The sequence below is a fragment of the Erinaceus europaeus genome, chromosome 16 (assembly GCF_950295315.1).
Source record: "Erinaceus europaeus chromosome 16, mEriEur2.1, whole genome shotgun sequence".
Taxonomy (NCBI): Eukaryota; Metazoa; Chordata; class Mammalia; order Eulipotyphla; family Erinaceidae; genus Erinaceus; species Erinaceus europaeus.
In genome coordinates this window covers 19,377,261-19,394,924 of record NC_080177.1, presented here as the reverse complement: position 1 = coordinate 19,394,924, position 17,664 = coordinate 19,377,261, and the positions used below count along the sequence as shown (strand labels likewise).

General features: G+C 39.8%; 1 protein-coding gene across 1 annotated transcript in view; it reads right to left on the bottom strand.

The window, feature by feature from the left end:
* AP4E1 (adaptor related protein complex 4 subunit epsilon 1) overlaps window positions 1-16,848 on the bottom strand; it is a 65,723-nt gene extending 48,875 nt beyond the window's left edge. Inside the window, exons 1-5 of the mRNA XM_060175715.1 lie at window positions 16,637-16,848; window positions 13,049-13,120; window positions 8,604-8,727; window positions 5,460-5,533; window positions 2,602-2,723 (exon numbers count right to left, since the gene is read on the bottom strand). Coding sequence (XP_060031698.1) covers window positions 2,602-2,723; window positions 5,460-5,533; window positions 8,604-8,727; window positions 13,049-13,120; window positions 16,637-16,786 — 542 coding nt within the window. The 5' untranslated portion in view covers window positions 16,787-16,848. The remainder of the gene's footprint in view (window positions 1-2,601; window positions 2,724-5,459; window positions 5,534-8,603; window positions 8,728-13,048; window positions 13,121-16,636) is intronic.
* Window positions 16,849-17,664: the final 816 nt, after the last annotated feature.

The window sequence follows — 17,664 nt, the reverse complement described above, 5'->3', positions numbered from 1 at the left end:
GGCTCCCCACCCGCAGGGGAGTCTCTTCACAGGCGGTGAAGCAGGTCTGCAGGTGTCTGTCTTTCTCTCCTCCTCTCTGTTTTCCCCTCCTCTCTCCATTTCTCTCTGTCCTATCCAACAATGACAACAACAATAATAACTACAACAATAAAACAAGGGCAACAAAAGGGAATAAATAAATAAAATAAAATAAAATAAAAAGATTAAAAAAAAAAAGGGGGGAGTCGGGCGGTAGCGCAATGGGTTAAGTGCAGGTGGCGCAAAGCACAAGGACTGGCATAAGAATCCCAGTTTGGAGCCCCTGGCTCCCCAACTGTAAGGGAATCGATTCACAGGCTGTGAAGCAAGTCTGCAGGTGTCCATCTTTCTCTCTCCCTCTCTGTCTTCCCCTCCTCTCTCCATTTCTCTCTGTCCTAACCAACAATGATGACATCAATAACAACAGTAATAACTACAATAATAAAACAACAAGGGCAACAAAAGGGAATAAATAAATAAATATTAAAAAATTAAAATAAAAAAAAAAGGGAGTCGGGCGGTAGCACAGCGGGTTAAGTGCAGATGGTGCAAAGCACAAGGACCAGCGAAAGAATCCTGGTTCGAGCCCCTGGCTCCCCACCTGCAGGGGAGTCGCTTCACAAGCGGTGAAGCAGGTCTTCAGGTGTCTACAAAAAGAAAAAAAAAAAAACCCTAACCTCAAGATAGTAGAAGAGAGAAAAAGCCAGAACTTGAAATTACAGTAGACACAAAGCAGTGAGTGAAAATAAAAGAATCAATTATCAGAAGAATTATATAAAATAGGAGAGCCAGGATGGGCTGGGATACGGAGTTCTGGTGGTAGGAATTGTGTGGAGTTGTACCCCTTTTATCCTATGTTTTTTGTCGGTGTTTCCTTTTTATAAATAAAATTTTTTTTTTAAAAGTAAGGTTATGATGACCAGGAAAAAAACAATGGTATAGGAAAATTATTTACTGGTCTAGGAGGTGGACCAGTGGATGAAGCATTGGACTCTCAAGCATAAGGTCCTAAATTCAATCCCCAACAGCACATGTACAAGAGTGATGTCTGATTCTTTCTCTCCTCCTATCTTTCTCACTGATAAATAAATAAAATCTTAAAAAAAAAAAAGAAAAATGATACATACATACATATGCTCTGCTATGATCAGAACTTATAATTATTTAATAGCTTAAATCTTACTTCCAATAACTGTCTATCATCAGCATTTGTTCTAAACATAAATGTGATGTGCAAAACATTATTTAAAAGCCTAAAAAAAAACCAGTGAAACTATTCTGTGAAACTAGGACATTAGCTTGAAGGTTCATGGTCCAAGATCTCATGAAAATACAAATCATAAGACAACATTTTACAATCTTAAAAGATTAAAAATGATTCTCCACCCCACCATAAACCAGAACTGAACAGTGTTCTGGTTAAAAAAAAAAAAAAAAAGAAAGAAAGAAAGAGAAAAAAGATTTAAAATGTTGAAAAAACATATGAAATACATATTGCAAAAGTAACAAAGTACTTGTCAATAACATCTGCATAACTAAAATACTGTGGTCACAAAGGATAATTACTCTAAATTCTGTCCTCTATTTAAAGATTATGAAGTTAAGGGGTTTGGTAAAAAAAAAAAAAAAAAAAAAAAAAAGTATTTCAAGTGCGGCAAAAAAAAGTCAAGATAAGGAGAGAATTAAAAAATCTTATAAGGTAAGTTTAGCAAAATAAAATAAGTCAAGGTTTATTTAAATATATGCTGCAATAGATAGAACAATTTGAACACTGCAGATGTGTGATAAAAGCATCCCAATACAGCAGAACTTTGAATTTACAGCCCTTGATCCACTTCCCAATGTTTTCCATTATTTTACTTTATCCACAAAACAGCCTTGTAAGAACTCAGGAGCTTTAGCCAACTCCATATAGCCATGGGAAAAACAGGACCACTGTTGGTAGTGGTGCAGGAAGTAGTAGGAAAGCCAAGATTCTTGACACTAGGGCTCACTGTCTCTTAGTTTAACTTTAGAAAACTGCCTAGCATTTCTGCGAGCCCACATAGCAATAAAGGGTAATCCTACTGGGGGTGGGGGCAGGGGTGGGGGAGTTATATTATACTTCACAAAGAATATTTTCTACTATGGCAGAAGAAAATTGAAATTATACAAAAAATTGAGTATCAATTTTTGTTGGCAATTATACAGGATAGACACCTATACAAAAAGAATTTACTTATTAAGGCCAGTTAGTGGTGTAGCATACACATTACCACAGGCAAAGATCTGGGTTTAAATCCCTGGTCTCTAGCATGGGGGTATGGGGGGAACCCTTACTAGTGGTGAAGCATGTTTCAGGTGTCTCTCCTCTTTCTCCCTCTCTATCTCTGTCTCTCACCATCTATCAAAGAAAAAAGAAAAAGTGGCAGCTGGGAGCAATGGAGTTGTTGTATATGTACCAAGGCCAGCAATAACCGTGGTGGCAAAAAAAAAAAAAGAGAGAGAGAGAGAGAGAAAGAAAGGAAGGGGAGGGAGGAAGGAAGAGAGATAAGGTAGAAAGGGAGGAGAGAAGCAAGGGCAGGAGGAATAAGATCTACTTACTTAGAATGCTGAAGTTTATCTTCTATTAATGGAAGAACAGCTGGAATCATTTCCCGAGGGAAAATCTGGCTGACCACAGTAAGTGCCATACATACTTCTATCAGGTTAGTGCTCTGCAAGTCCTGATGTAATTATTAAACAAAGAAAACAGTGCATATTTGGAAACGAGAGATGGCAAGCTCAACATTGCAACAGTCCTACATAATATTTTCCAACTACTTTTATTAATTTGTACATTCAGGCGTATCCCATATCTTACAGGGATACTGCTGATTCATTTGCCTTATTAAAGTCAAGAGATAAAATATATAATTAGGGAAATGGCTCAGTGGGTAGAACACAGAACTTGCATGCCTCTGAGTCCCCAGGGTGAATCAAGCACAGTATGCCGCAGCAGTGCTCTAGTCTCTCTAATAAAATCAAATCAAATTTTAAAAAAAGACCTAGACGAATATAGTCATGAATATATAAAGATCCAAAATGGAACTGAATTGTTGTTCTACTCTTGACCAAAATAGTCTCCATTAATAAAGTCTTTATTACTTTAAAACTTTTTTCCAAGTCAATAAAATAATGCTATAATTTTTCTTGATAATAGTATTCTGGAAGTTTAAAAATTTTTTTCTTAAATAGATACAATAAAATAGGGCAGGGGTAGATAGCATAATGGTTATGCAAACAGAGTCTCCTGCCTCAGGCTCCAAAGTCCCAGGTTCAATCCCCTGAACCACCATAAGCCAGAGCTGAGCAGTGCTCTGGTATAAAAAGTAAAAAAAAAAAAGAAATAAAGAAGTAGATACAATAAAATAAATGTACTCATAGAGGAGGACCTAGTGGGGGTTGAATTATTATGTGGAAAACTGAGAAATGTTACACATGTACAAACTACTATGTTTTACTGTCGACTGTAAACCATTAATCCCTCAAAAGGAAATTAAATAAGTATACTCATATGTACTTACATATACACAAAGTTTATAAATAATTCTAATAAAATCTGAAAAACATGTTTTAGGAAGTTTGGGATAATGTAAGCTACTACTAATGTTAATAGTGTATATAACTTAAAATTCCTGCACTGCTGGTGGAAATGTAAATTGGTCCAACCTCTGTGGAGAATAGTCTGGAGAACTCAGAAGGCTATAAATGGACCTACCCTATGATCCTGCAATTCCTCTCCTGGGGATATATCCTAAGAAACCAAACACACCCATCCAAAAAGATCTGTGTATACCTATGTTCATAGCAACGCAATTTGTAATAGCCAAAACCTGGCTATTAAAACTAGTGATTTCATCATTTTCAGCCCATCTTGGATGGACCTTGAAGAAATCATGTTAAGTGAAATAAGTCAGAAACAGAAGGATGAATATGGGATGATCTCACTCTCAGGCAGAAGTTGAAAAACAAGATGAGAAGAGAAAACACAAGTAGAACCTGAACTGGAGTCGGAGTATTACACCAAAGTAAAAGATTCTGGTGTGGGTGTCGGGAAGAGTACAGGTCCTGGAAAAGGATGACAGAGGACCTAGTGGGGGTTGTATTGTTATGTGGAAAACTAAGAAACGTTATACATGTACAAACTATTGTATTTATTGTCGAATGTAAAACATTAATCCCCCAATAAAGAAATTTTAAAAATAAAAAATAAATAATAATAAACTAGAAAAAAATGTATCCAACCTCTTCAAGCCTACTTCCTTCCTAATCAATAAAATAAGTTGGGAAAGTTAAAAAAAAAATTTCATAAGTATTACACAGACATATATACCAAAAAACTGACTCAAAATAAATATGAAAAGGTACAATAACCCAAATATGCTTCATTACCAACTACGGTTCAAAGATTAGCAGGAAGAAATACTGACAGTATAAATTAAAAGTATTTTGGGCTGGGGAGATAGCATAATAATTATGCAAAAGACTTCCATGCCTGAGGTTCTCAAGTCCCAGATTCAGTCCCCTCCACCACCATAAACCAGAACTGCATAGTGCTCTCGTAAAAGGAACCCCCCCAAAAAATTTCATTATTTTTAATTTTACTCAATATTGGATAGAAACAGAGAAATTGAGAAGAGAGGGGGAGACAGAGAGAGAGAGAGGGAGACACCTGAAGCCCTGCTTCACCACTTGCAAAGCTCTCCTCCTGCAGGTGGGGACTGACTGAGGGCTAGAATGTGTACCCTTGTGCACTGTAATGCGTCTGCTTAACAGGTGTGCCACTGCCTGGCCACCCACAAGTTGTTTTTTTAAAAAATAAATAAGTAAATAATCCAGTGCTGAGCAGTGCCCTGGTAAAATAAGAAACAAATATTTTTTAATATCTATGTATTTATTCCCTTTTGTTGCCCTTGTTTCATTGTTGTAGTTATTATTGTTGTCATTGCTGTCGTCGTTGTTGGATAGGACAGACAGAAATGGAGAGAGGAGGGGAAAACAGAGAGGGGGAGAGAAAGACAGAGACCTGCAGACCTGCTTCACCGCCTGTGAAGTGACTCCCCTGCAGGTGGGGAGCCGGGGGCTTGAACCAGGATCTTTACATTGGTCCTTGTGCTTTGTGCCACTTGTGTTTAACCCACTGCACTACCGCCTGACTCCCAAAAAAACATACATATTTTTTAAACAACAGTAACAATAGCCACTGAGCTACTAGTGCACAATGTTTCATTTAATTCTTGCAAGTCGGACACTTTTTTTTCTCCTCATTTCACAGACCCACACTTGATCTGGAAGATCTACCAAAGCCCATTCTATAAGCCTACCTTCTGAAAAATTTCAATTCAGTATAATCCAGGGAAAATGTTAGATGCTTGAGGAACAACTTAATTCTTCAAATTAAACAGTATTCAGTACAGTACCTTTACAACTGTATTCACCAGGAGAAGCAAGAGTTCATGATTTTCATGTAGAAATAAAGAAACAGCCAAATAACCTACAAAAATTGTGAAAGAAAAATCTCATTTTCCTAAGAAGTTGCACAGCAATAATATATATACCCAATTTAAAAAAAGATTAATGTATTTATTAAGGAGAAAGAAGGAGAGAACCAGAGCATCACTCTGACACATGCTGGGGATCAACTCAGGACATCAGGCACTCGTCTACTGAGACACCTTCCTGGTCACATTTACTCCAAATTTTAAGTAACATATATGTCAGTTACAGATCATTTTTTTAAGTTGTAAAATGTGAGGTTCAGGGCAGAGGGTATATAGCATAATGGTTATGCAAACAGACTCTCATGCCTGAGGCTCCAAAGTCCTGGGTTCAGTCCCCAGCACCACCATAAGCCAGAGCTAAACAGTGCTCTGGTTAAAAAAGTTAAATTAAATTTAAAAAAATAAATTAAATGTGAGATTCAAAGACTTCAGTAAGGACTGGAGAAGCAGCAGAATGGTTAGAGAGGACTGAAACACATGAGGTCCCATACTAGCACCACACATGCTAAAACAGTACTCTGATCACTCTGTCTCTCCTTCCTTTCTCCCTCCGTTCTTCCCTTCCTTTCTCCCTCCTGTTCCCTCATTAAATAAATAAATCTTTGCAGCCAAAGAGATGATTTAGCAATAGAGAACTTGTATATGTGAGCCCCAGGTTTAATTCCCAGTACCATTTGTCAGAGCAGTGCTTTAGTTAATTTGCTCTCACAAAATACATATTTCTGTAAAACATAAAACAAGAGCCAGTAAATAGCTCTCCCAGTAGAGCATTCATCTTGTGATGTGTGAAGCCCTGGATTTAAGTCCTGGCACTAAATGTGAGCACCATGGATGGTATACCAAGGGAGCTCTGGATGGTGGAGTAGTGCTATGGTTTCTCTGTAATCTCTCTCTCTTTGAAAAGAGAGAAGGGGTGGTCTGGGAAGTGGTGCAGTAGATAAAGCACTGGACTTTTAAGTATGTGGTCCTGAGTTCAATCCCCAGCAGCACATGTGGTACATATGATGTCTGGTTCTTTCTCTCTCTCTCTCTTCCTATCTTTCTCATTAATAAATAAATAAAATATTTTTTAAAAAAAAGAGAGGAGGGCCAGGAATGCAGCAAATAAAAAAAGGTCAAACAAAAAGCTCCTGGGGCTGGATGGTGGCTCACCAGTATACACATTACTGGTCCCCACTATGAAGCGGCAAGAAAGTTTCACAAACAGTGGAGCAGTGCAATTCTCTTTCTCTCTCTATCTCTATCTCTTTCTCTCTAATTTTATTTATTCATTAGATAGAGACAGGGAGAAATTGAGAACGTAAGACAGAAAGGGAGAGAGACAGAGAGACACCTGCAGCCCTGCTTCACCACTCGTGAAGCTTTTCCCCTGCAGGTGGAGACCAGGGGCTTGAACCCAGATCCTCGCACTGTAATGTGTGCACTTACCCAGGTGCGCCACCACCTGGTCCCTAAATCTAATTTTTCATTTAAAAAGCCCCAGCCCCCACCTGCAGACCCGCATTGTTCTCACCATCACCCAGTTTGTCCCATCAAGTAAAAACAGTGAAAACGTAGCTATTGGGAGCTGTGGTGGCAATTAAGTTGAGTGAATTCAAATCTTAAAACTGCAGACTGCATCATTAAAACAGTCAGTTATGGGTATGTTCTGCTTATGATGTACCAACATATAGAAATCATGTAATATTTTCATGGGTGAAATTGAGTGGAAATTTTTTCTTTTTATTTTTTTCCACTTTTTTATATTTATTAATTATTTTATTTATTTCATTAATAAATAAATTAATTTTATCGATTAATTATTCATGTATTAATAAAATTTCATTTTATTAATACATGTGCTGCCGGGGACTGAACTCAGGACTTCATGCTTGAGAGTCCAACACTTTATCCCCTGTGCCACCTCCCAGACCATCTGAATTAATTCTAAGAGCTGTGAAAGCATGAAAATTTGAAAACAATGCATAGTCAATTAATAGTAGATAACTGATGATGTATTTGTGTAATTCGTTACTACTGTATTTTGCTTTAGACTTTCATATAAAATTTTCCACTTCCAATTTAATTTTAAAATTCAGTTTAAAATTACATGGTTCATAAGTTAAGATTTTACAGAAAAGTATAGTTAGAGAAATCTCGTTTTATCGCTGGCCAATTTATCCCACTACTTTCGTCATAGTTCCTTCTTGTTGATGTTGCACTTTTTACCTTGTGATTCTACTGCTCCTGCTATTGGTGAATTCTTTTCTTATTTTTTCCCCCAGTCTCAGTAGAGATAAACAGAAAGACACAGAGAGAGATACCACAGCTACATTCCACTGCTCATAAAGCTTCCCCTGTGCATGGTGCTCCCATGTGGTGCCAGAGTCTCAAACCTGGGCCTTGGAGCATGGCGAAGTGTGCATGCTATCAGTTGAGCTGTCTCTTGGCCCCAACCCATCATTAGCTTTGTTTCTTTTTCTTTGTCTGCCCCGTTATTGTCACTGGGACTCTTTGCCTGCACGATTCCTACGCTCCCAACAAAGAATATTCTCTGCAATCAAAAAAGGTGATACCGGGTCCTTCAGGGCAAAATGGATGGAACTGAAGGTGATTATATTAGTGAAATAAGTAAAGAGATGAAAAGCAACTACTGGATGGTTTCACTTATGTAGAATCTAGAGAACTGATACACATAAGCTTAGGAAACAGAAACAGAAGCAAACCAACTATGAATTGAGCTTTGTTATAATATAGTGGAGGGAGGGAGGGGACACAGAACTTTGGTGGTGAGCGTGGTGTGAAACTATACCCTGTAATCTTATAATCTTGTAGCCCTCTATTAATCACAAATAAAAAGTGAGGGGAAAAAAAAGTACTGAGGTGCTTAAACCTGCTTATTAACCTGCCATGGCAAATCAGGAACCCTACTGGGTGGATTATCAACCTGGACCTGAAGTAGCACCTTTTAAAACTTTGGAAATTACAAGGCAGTATTGTACAAACAGATACCTACCATCACTCATTTTACATGGTGGTTGGAGCATAAAAAACAACACTAAGGAATGAAAATCTTATACATACCTACTCTTTTCTCTAGCAGATTCCCTTGTTGAGCCAACTTGATTGCATGTATATGGCCAAACGAAGCATCATACCCAAGCATTTCGCAATAGAGAAGTCTCACCATGCATTCCTTCATCACTTTCTGAAGAACAAAAATTCAGGAACTGTATACATACATTTGTTTTATGCTGTGATCATTAAACAGAGGAATGCTTCAATCCTGGTACTGAAGACATAACACATATATTATAATCACCTGAAATCACTTAATAAAAGCTGCCCCAGGAGTCAGGTGGTGGTTCACCTAATACAATGTGCCACGATGTGGGATCCAGGTTCAAGCCCCAGTCCCCAACTGCGGAAGGGAAGCCTCCCAAGTGATAGAACAGCGCTTTGGGTATCTCCTCCATCCCTCACCCTCTATCAAAAGAAAAGAAAAAAAAAAGGCAACTAGGAGTTGTGTGTGTGAGTGGAAGACTATCAAATAAATCAACTGTGGGTATTTTTAATTCTATATGCTCTAGTGTAAAATTTGGTTATGTGAGACACATGGTACTCAAATTTTCACCCACGGGGCGAAGGGTAGATACCATAATGGTTAAGCGAACAGACTCTCATGCCTGAGGCTCTAAAGTCCCAGGTTCAATCCCCTGCACCACCATAAGCCAGAGCTGAACAGTGCTCTGGAAGAAAAAAAAAAAAGTAGAAAAAAAGAAAAAGAAAAAATTTCCACTCAAAATTTCACCCATGAAAATATTGCATGATTTCTAAATGTTGGTACATCATATTTTTAGGGTTTGGGTTTGTTTTTTTTAATTTCTTTATTGGGGGATTAATGTTTTACATTCAACAGTAAATGCAATAGTTTGTACATGCATAACATTTCCCAGTTTTCCATATAACAATACAACCCCCACTAGGTCCTCTGTCATCCTTCTTGGATCTGTATTCTCCCCACCCACCCACCCCAGTCTTTTACTTTGGTGCAATACACCAAGGGTTTGGGTTTCTTTTTGTTATTGTTGTGTTTTAATTTCATGAGTGAAAGAGTAGTCAGAGTACTACTCCAGCACATGTTGTGCCAGAGATGAAAAACAGGACGTCGTCAATCGTTCAGTCCTTCAATCTGCCCACGGAGCTGCCTCCCCACCCCCACACCCCTCTCTATATGATAGGTTTTTATTTATTTATTTTATTTTACTTTTCTTTATGGGGGGTTAATAGCTTGCACTATAGTTGCTGACACACAGGTATGATTTCTCATCTCCCTGTAGCAGTGTCTGCAAAACATCCCCACCCACAGCTTAAACCCTTTTCCCATCATCATATACCAGAACCTCAGAGGCCATGCAACACCCTCCCTTCCCTTCCTTCCTCTGAGTCCTTTGTTTTACTGCAATACACCAAACCATCATTTAAAATATCCATAATTTGGCAATAATTTGTGATGAAAATGTTTTCACATTTACTGTACTTAGGCTTTCCTCAGGACTGTTATGCTGCATATAGCTTACAACAGTTGCTATATAGGTGTTCTTTTATAACAACTGTCACAATTATCATCGGCAGAGTGGCAAGATTTATTTTGATATAGGTATTCCAATAGTTAATTTTTAACTCAGTCTGCCACTAATAATTCTTTTAAAGATGTATTTGCTTATGAACTAATGATGGGGGATATATATATACAGAGAGAGAACCATTGCATCACTCTAGCACATACGATGCTGAGATGAAACTCAAGATATCATGCTTGAAGGTCCAATACATTATTCACTGTGCCAGCTCACAAGTCACTCAAAATAAAAAGGGTTTTATTTATGTCATTTTATTAGGGAACTAATGATTTATAAGATAGTTGTTGTCACACGGATATAATTTTTTATCTCCTTTCTATAGGTACCTGTACACCACTGCCCTCACCAAACTAAGACTTCCTCCAGCATCATGCACTGAGTCCTCAACACCTTAATAATAATATTCTATTAACATGATAATATTTGTATACTCAATACTTGTCAGACATTTTAATCATAAATAAAAATGCTTCAAAATAGTGGCTGGGTCATGGCAGACCTAGTTGTCATATTACAATGTGCAAGGACCCAGGTTCAAGCTTCCAGTCTCCACCTTCAGCAGGGAAGCTTCATGAGCGGTAAATTAGGGCTGCAGGTGTCTCTCTTTCTCTCCACCTCTATCTCCCCTTCTATCTCAATTTCTCTGTCTCTGTCCAAAATAAATAAGTAAATAAAATGCTTTTTATTTAATGTCTAGAAGCTTATGAAGGTTAATATGCTATAGGGTCACCATATTACAAGATGTTTAGAAAATAGTATAGTATGGTCAACAATTTGTTTGGCTTCGTATGTTAACTCTCTTTTCAATCACCAGGTTCCAGATGCCATCAGGATGCCAGCCAGGCTTCCCTGGACTGAAGACCCCACCAATGTGTCCTGGAGCTCAGCTTCCCCAGAGACCCACCCTACTAGGGAAAGAGAGAGGCAGACTGGGAGTATGGATAGACCAGTCAACGCCCATGTTCAGCGGGGAAGCAATTACAGAAGCCCGACCTTCTACCTTCTGCATCCCTCAATGACCCTGGGTCCATGCTCCCAGAGGGATAGAGAGTGGGGAAGCTATCAGGGGAGAGGGTGGGATATGGAGATTGGGTGGTGGAAATTGTGTGGAGTTGTACCCCTCCTACCCTATGGTTTTGTTAATTAATCCTTTCTTAAATAAAAAAAAAAAAAAAGAAAATAGTATAGTAGTTTAAAGGATAATATAGTTTCATATTGCATCTATGTATTTATGTATGTGTCTATGTATATGTAATCATGAAGAATATTTTTAAGCACTATAAAATCTTAGACTAAGATTTAATTCAGGTGACCTGTTCTTAAAGTACAGCAAGTTAATTCATTACCACATTAACACTACTAAGTATTAAGAAAACAAGCTTACTAGATGTTGAAAGTTCCTCTTCAAAGGATTCTATGTCAATTAGGAATGAAAATGTTTTACTTAAAAAAAAAAATCTAGGTCTTAATCTAACTACATAGAGATAGTCACCTTGCTATAGTAGTTACTTATTAAATAGTTACTAAATTAACACTGTTTGAAAGAGGAAAAAAATATGTGAAACTAAGTTTGAAAACAGTTGGATCTGGCTGGCAAAATAACTCACCTGGATAGTGAACTTAATTTGCAATGCATGGGACCCAAGTTCGTGCCCAGCCTTCACTGCACTGGAGGAAGCTTTAGTGCTATGGTGGCCAACCCCCATTTCCCCCCATCCTTTTTCTCTCTCTCTCTCTCTGCTTCTCTCTTTCTCTCTCTGTCTCTCTCTCTGTTTCTCTCTCTCTCTCTCTATATATATATATATATATGTATGTATACCTGAAAAAGTTGATCTGAAACAGTAATGCCTCAATAATAGCAAATAAATAAAACAAAACAAAAAGTTGAAACTGGACTTAGTTGTTCAATATACTCAGCTTTAAGCAAGAAAATCCTTTTCCTTTTCTTTTCTAATATAGATATTGGAAAAATATATATATTAATATTCTTTACTTATTTTTTACCAGAGCACTGCTCAGCCCTGGCTTATGGTGGTACAGGAGATTGAACCTGGGACTTTGGAGCCTCAGGAATGAGAGTCTCTTTGCATAACCATTATGTTATCTATCCCCACCCAAGAAAATCATTTTTCCTAATCCGGGAGGTGACGCAGTGATAAAGCTTTGTACTCTCAAGCATCAGATCCTGAATTCGATCCCCAGCAGCACGTGTGCCAGAGTGATGTCTGGTTCTTTCTCTTGCCTCCTATCTTCTCATTAATAAATAAATAAAATCTTTTTTAAAAAATCATTTTTCATTTTTTTAAATTTTTATTTATTTATTGGATAGACAGCTAGAAATCAAGAAGGAAGCGGGTAATAGAGAAGAAGAGAGACACCTGCAACACTGCCTCAACACTCATAAAGCTTTCTTCCTGCAGGTGGGGACCGGGGGGCTTGAATCCAAGTCTTTGCACACTATAGCATGTGTGCTCCACCGGGTGTGCCACCACTGAACCCCAAAATCATTTTTTTCTATCTTATCAGTTAATCTATAGGCCACAATATATAACAGGAAAAATGGATATTTACAAAGTATCAATTCAGGTTTAATATTATTATTTAAAATGGCATGACCTAACCTTTCTCCCAGTGTCAACATTAAAACAGTAAGATTAGCCCTGGGGGTTCAGGAGTATCCCCGAATTTATGTAATTACAATGTTGGCACTGACTTAACATCAGTCAACCACATCTTGCTTCAGAAAATAATAAAAGCTACCATTCATGACTGATTTTGACTATTACAAACCAGATTTTAGCAACCAGTCAATTAGATGCCACCACTGGATCCACATGAACCAAATGTCAAATTCAAAATATGCTGTCACTGACAATGCAAACTTACCAGTGTTGTAGTAGGAGCAGAAACCGTCACTTTCAGATTACTTAATTCCTGCTGGATTAACTTCTCTTCCTCCTAAGAGGGAAAATGTGCAAATGTTTTAATAACATTGCTTAAAAGGGAATTTTAATAGCAATTTTTATAGAAGGAAATGTAGTTTGCAATGAAAAAAATATTATTTTAAAGCAGAATTATACAAATGATGTGATTTCTCCAAAGCCTCAGACACATCCCTGGAAAGAAAAAATATTTCTAGGCTAACCCACCATTTGCTTCACTCCTTTACTGCACCCCAAAGACTGCCCAGCCTTTTTTTTTTTTTTTTTTATGAATGGTAGAGAAAGAGTAAGGAAAAAATGTCCGTGTATTGACCCAGGATGAAAGTCTCACACCTGTGCCTTAGAAGTAAAAAGTCCTACAACCCCCACTATGTCACTGTATTGTTAAATGGGAAACTGGGGAATGTTATGCATGTACAAACTATTGTATTTACTGTTGAATAATTCCCCAATAAAGAAATAAATTTTTTAAAAAATTACTTATCAAGGCAAAAAAAAAAAAAAAAAAGAAGTAAAAGTCCTAGCAGAGGGTAGATAGCATAATGGTTATGCAAACAGACTCTCATGCCTGAGGCTCCAAAGTCCCAGGTTCAATCCCCCTGCATCACCATAAGCCAGAGCTGAGCAGCACTCTGGTAAAAAAAAAAAAAAAAAAAAAAAAAAAAGATGAAGTAAAAAGTCCTTGCACCAAAGTAAAAGAAGACTCTGGAGTGGGTGGGTGAGGAGAATCCAAGAAGGGCCTAGTGGGGGTTGTATTGTTATGTGGAAAACCGAGAAATGTTATACATGTACAAACTATTGTATTTACTGTTGAATGTAAAGCATTAATTCCCTAATAAAGAAAATTTTTTAAAAAAGAAGTAAAAAGTTCAGGGGGCGGGTGGTGGCGCATTTGGTTAAGCATGTTATAGTGTGCAAGGACCCGGGTTCAAGCCCCCAGTCCCCACCTACAGAGGAGAAGCTTCACAAGTGGTGAAGCAGTGTTGCAGGTGTCTCTCTCTCTCTCTCCCTATCACCCCCTTCCGTCTCAATTTCTGGCTGTCTCTATCTAATAAATAAATAAAGATAATAAAAAAAATTTTTTTAATGAAGTTTAGCATACATGTTACCAGGTCCAAAACCCCTGGTTAAGGTCCAAGGTCCCTGGTCTCCACCTGCAGGTGGTGGTTTCACAAGTGGTGAGGCAGTGCTGCAGGTGTCTCTCTTTATCTATCACCCCCCCTTTCAATTTCTCTCTGTCCTGTGAAATAAAAAATTAACTAATTAAAAAAGAAGAGAAGTCTTCATGGGGTAGAGAAATGGATTAACAAGAAATGGGATCATAGCATCCATACTGCCAGAGGGTTTAAAAAAAAAATAGGAAAGCTGGGCCTAGACCTCTAACAGATCTCTCTCACCACTGTCACTGGTCATCTCCATCTGGAACAAGATAATGGACCCCTCTGTGGGCCTATCAGACCTGGCCCTCTATGTGAATCAACAACGGTAGGTAATTTCCAAAGGGAGGTTGGATATTGTGCCTATCACCAGAGTATGATGGGTCCTGAAATTGATGCAGCCTGGAATGTTTCTAGCCGTGACCACGGAATGTGAGCTCAGACCTACAGGGATGCAGAGGTTACACAGGCTCCTGTGCTGACTATGAGCCCCAGATCAGATCTATGGGGTTTACAGTTAACAATACTTATATACTTTTCCTATATTTGGAAGCTACTTTCTTCCCTGATCCAGCTTTTTGGTCCTTTTTTCCAACTGTGACACCATCCCCCCAGACAATAGCTTAGGTCACCTGCATACTGGATACCAGGTGCAGGCAAAAACTAGTAAAATCATCTACCCCTTGAAATATACATAAAATAGATCTACTAGCTTTTTCCAAAATAGAGACCCCCCCCCAAGTCTACATCCACAATATTCTTGCCTTTAGGTTCATGATTAGTCAACAATTTGCTCTGCTTTCTAGCTTAACTCTTTTTCAACCACCAGGTTCCAGATGCTACCTTGATGCCAACTGGACTTCATCCAATGGGTCCTAGAGCCCCACCTCCCCAGATCCCTGCCCCACTAGGGAAAGAGAGAGACAGGAGTATGGATGGAGTATGGGAGTATGGATGGAGCTGCCAACACCCATGTTCAGCAGGGAAGCAATTACAGAAGCCAGACCTTCCACCTTCTGCATCCCACAATGCCCTTGGGTTCATACTCCCAGAGGGATAAACAATAGGAAAGCTATCAGGGGTGGGGATGAGATATGGGGTTCCGGTGGTGGGAATTGTGTCCCTCTTATCCTATGGTCTTGTGTTTCCATTTTATAAATAAAAATTTAAAAAAAAAAAAAAACAGGAAAGCTTCCAATGTAGGGGATGTGATACGGAACTCTTAATGATGAGAACTGTGTGGAATTGTGTCCCTCTTATCCTACGGTCTGGTTGATCACTATTAAATAAAATTCTTTTTTTAATTAGAAGAGAAACGGGATCAACCTCTTAACCGTATTTTTCTTCTCTGTACTTTCCTCATTCTTCACATCCTCTTTCTCACTTCCTCTCTCACATGTACAATAAGTACAAAAAACTAAGACATGGGCAGGGGAAGAGAGCATATTGGTTATGCAAAGAAACTCCCATGCCTGAGGCTCCAAAGACCCAAGTTCAATCCCCTATACCACCATAAGCTAGAACTGAGCAATGCTCTGGTAAAATAAATAATTTTTAAAAATTTAAAAAAAGATGATGACATGACAGATGATCATCTTTTAAGCTATGAACCTGAAGGTTTCAACCAGCATCGAACACAACCATTGGAACTATAGGTACTTAGTTCTGTGTCCATTATAAATATCAGTTCGCTTTCTTTCTTTCTTTCTTTCTTTTTTTTTTTGTTTACCAGAGCACTGATCAGCTCTGGCTTATGGGGGGGAGGGGCTCGACCTGGTATTTTGGAGGCTCAGGCATAAGATTGTCTTTGCATAACCACTGCGCCACCTACCCCAATCTGTTCGTTTTCACTGTGCACTGAGGCGGGGATTTCCTCAGCAGTCCTCATGTGGAGTGATGGGCTATGCTTTCTGTTTGCTCAACCCACTGGTCTACCCTTATCAACCTCGGGCTCTCCAAAGATATTCAACCACGAGTGAAGACAGCAGGATCTGTGCCTGACATGTAGCAGTTGAAGGGTCTCCACGACAGCAAGAAGACGAATAGGAAGGAAACTGTCAAAGGTGAATAAAGGCGACAGTTGCCCCTCGTCGTCAGGTCCTGACCCATCGGGTGTCTCTTCCCCGAGACAAGCTCTGCAACATGTTTGGTCCTTCCCGGGGACTCTTGAGATTAAAGAGACGTGCCCCAGAGAACAATGAGTCAGTGTCAAGGCCTCCGAGTCCTCATTCCAGGCAAGAAAGCGAAGCTTCCAGACACACGGACAAGCACAGCCCCGGACCCCGCTGGAGGCGCAGCGCCGGCGGCTCTGTGGGTCTCCCCCCGCCCGGACCGCTCCCGGGCGACCCCGACCTCCCGGCCCCGCGGGCACCTACGTGCTTGGAGGTGAGCGCGGTGATGCCCCGGACCAGGCTGCCCAGACGCGAGCAGAAGGGCGCCCTGGCGGCCACGGCCCCTCCGACCGGCTGGTTCTGTAGGAAGAGTCCCGGCAGCGCCGTCAGGGTCTTCTCCACAATGTCGCTCATAGCCGCCCGCGCCAGTGTCGCCACAGGGCTTCATGCCCGGCCCCAGCCCCGCCGCCCGCACGGCCTCCGTACGCACTTCCTGTTTGTTTGAAGAAGAAAACTTTATTCGTTTCCCCTCACGGACAAGTACGCAGTGTCGTTCTCGTGAGAGACAGCCGGGGGCGCTAGAGTTCTCGCGATAGAAGCCTCTAGCAAGCGAGCGAGCCGGTCTTCTGGCATAGAATGAGTTAGCCGGTGCTCCTCTGGGGCTTCCTGAGCCAGCACTTGGGCCGGGCGCTCGCTCTCTCTCTCTCTCTCTCTCTCTCTCTCTCTCTCTCTCTCTCTCTCTGTCTGTCTCTCTCTCTCTCTCTCTCTCTCTCTCTCTCTCTCTCTCTGTCTCTCTCTGTCTGTCTCTCTCTCTCTCTCTCTCTCTGTCTCTCTGTCTCTCTCTCTCTCTCTCTCTTTAAATTTCTTTATTGGGGGATCAGTGCTTTACAGTCGATAGTAAATACAGTAGTTTGTGCATGCATAACATTTCCCAGTTTTCCACATCACAATACAACCCCCACTAGGTCCTCCTCTGCTGTCGTGCTTGGTTTTTTTTAATTATTATTATTTTTTATTTATAAAAAGGAAACATTGACTAAAAGATAGGGTAAGAGGGGTACAACTTCACACAATTCCCATGGGCTCTCTTTAACTCCGTCCTCGTCCTCATGCAGCGCCCTTTCGCGACCCCAGACAGTCACTTTCTTGGAGCAGATTCCTCCCTCCAGGCAGAGAAGAGGTCTGCCCTACTCTCTCACAACCTTCCTTTAATATATATGTCCACCACCAGTGCACTGCAGCTTATAGTGGTGCAAGGGATTGAACCTAGAACTTCTGAGCCTTAAGCATGG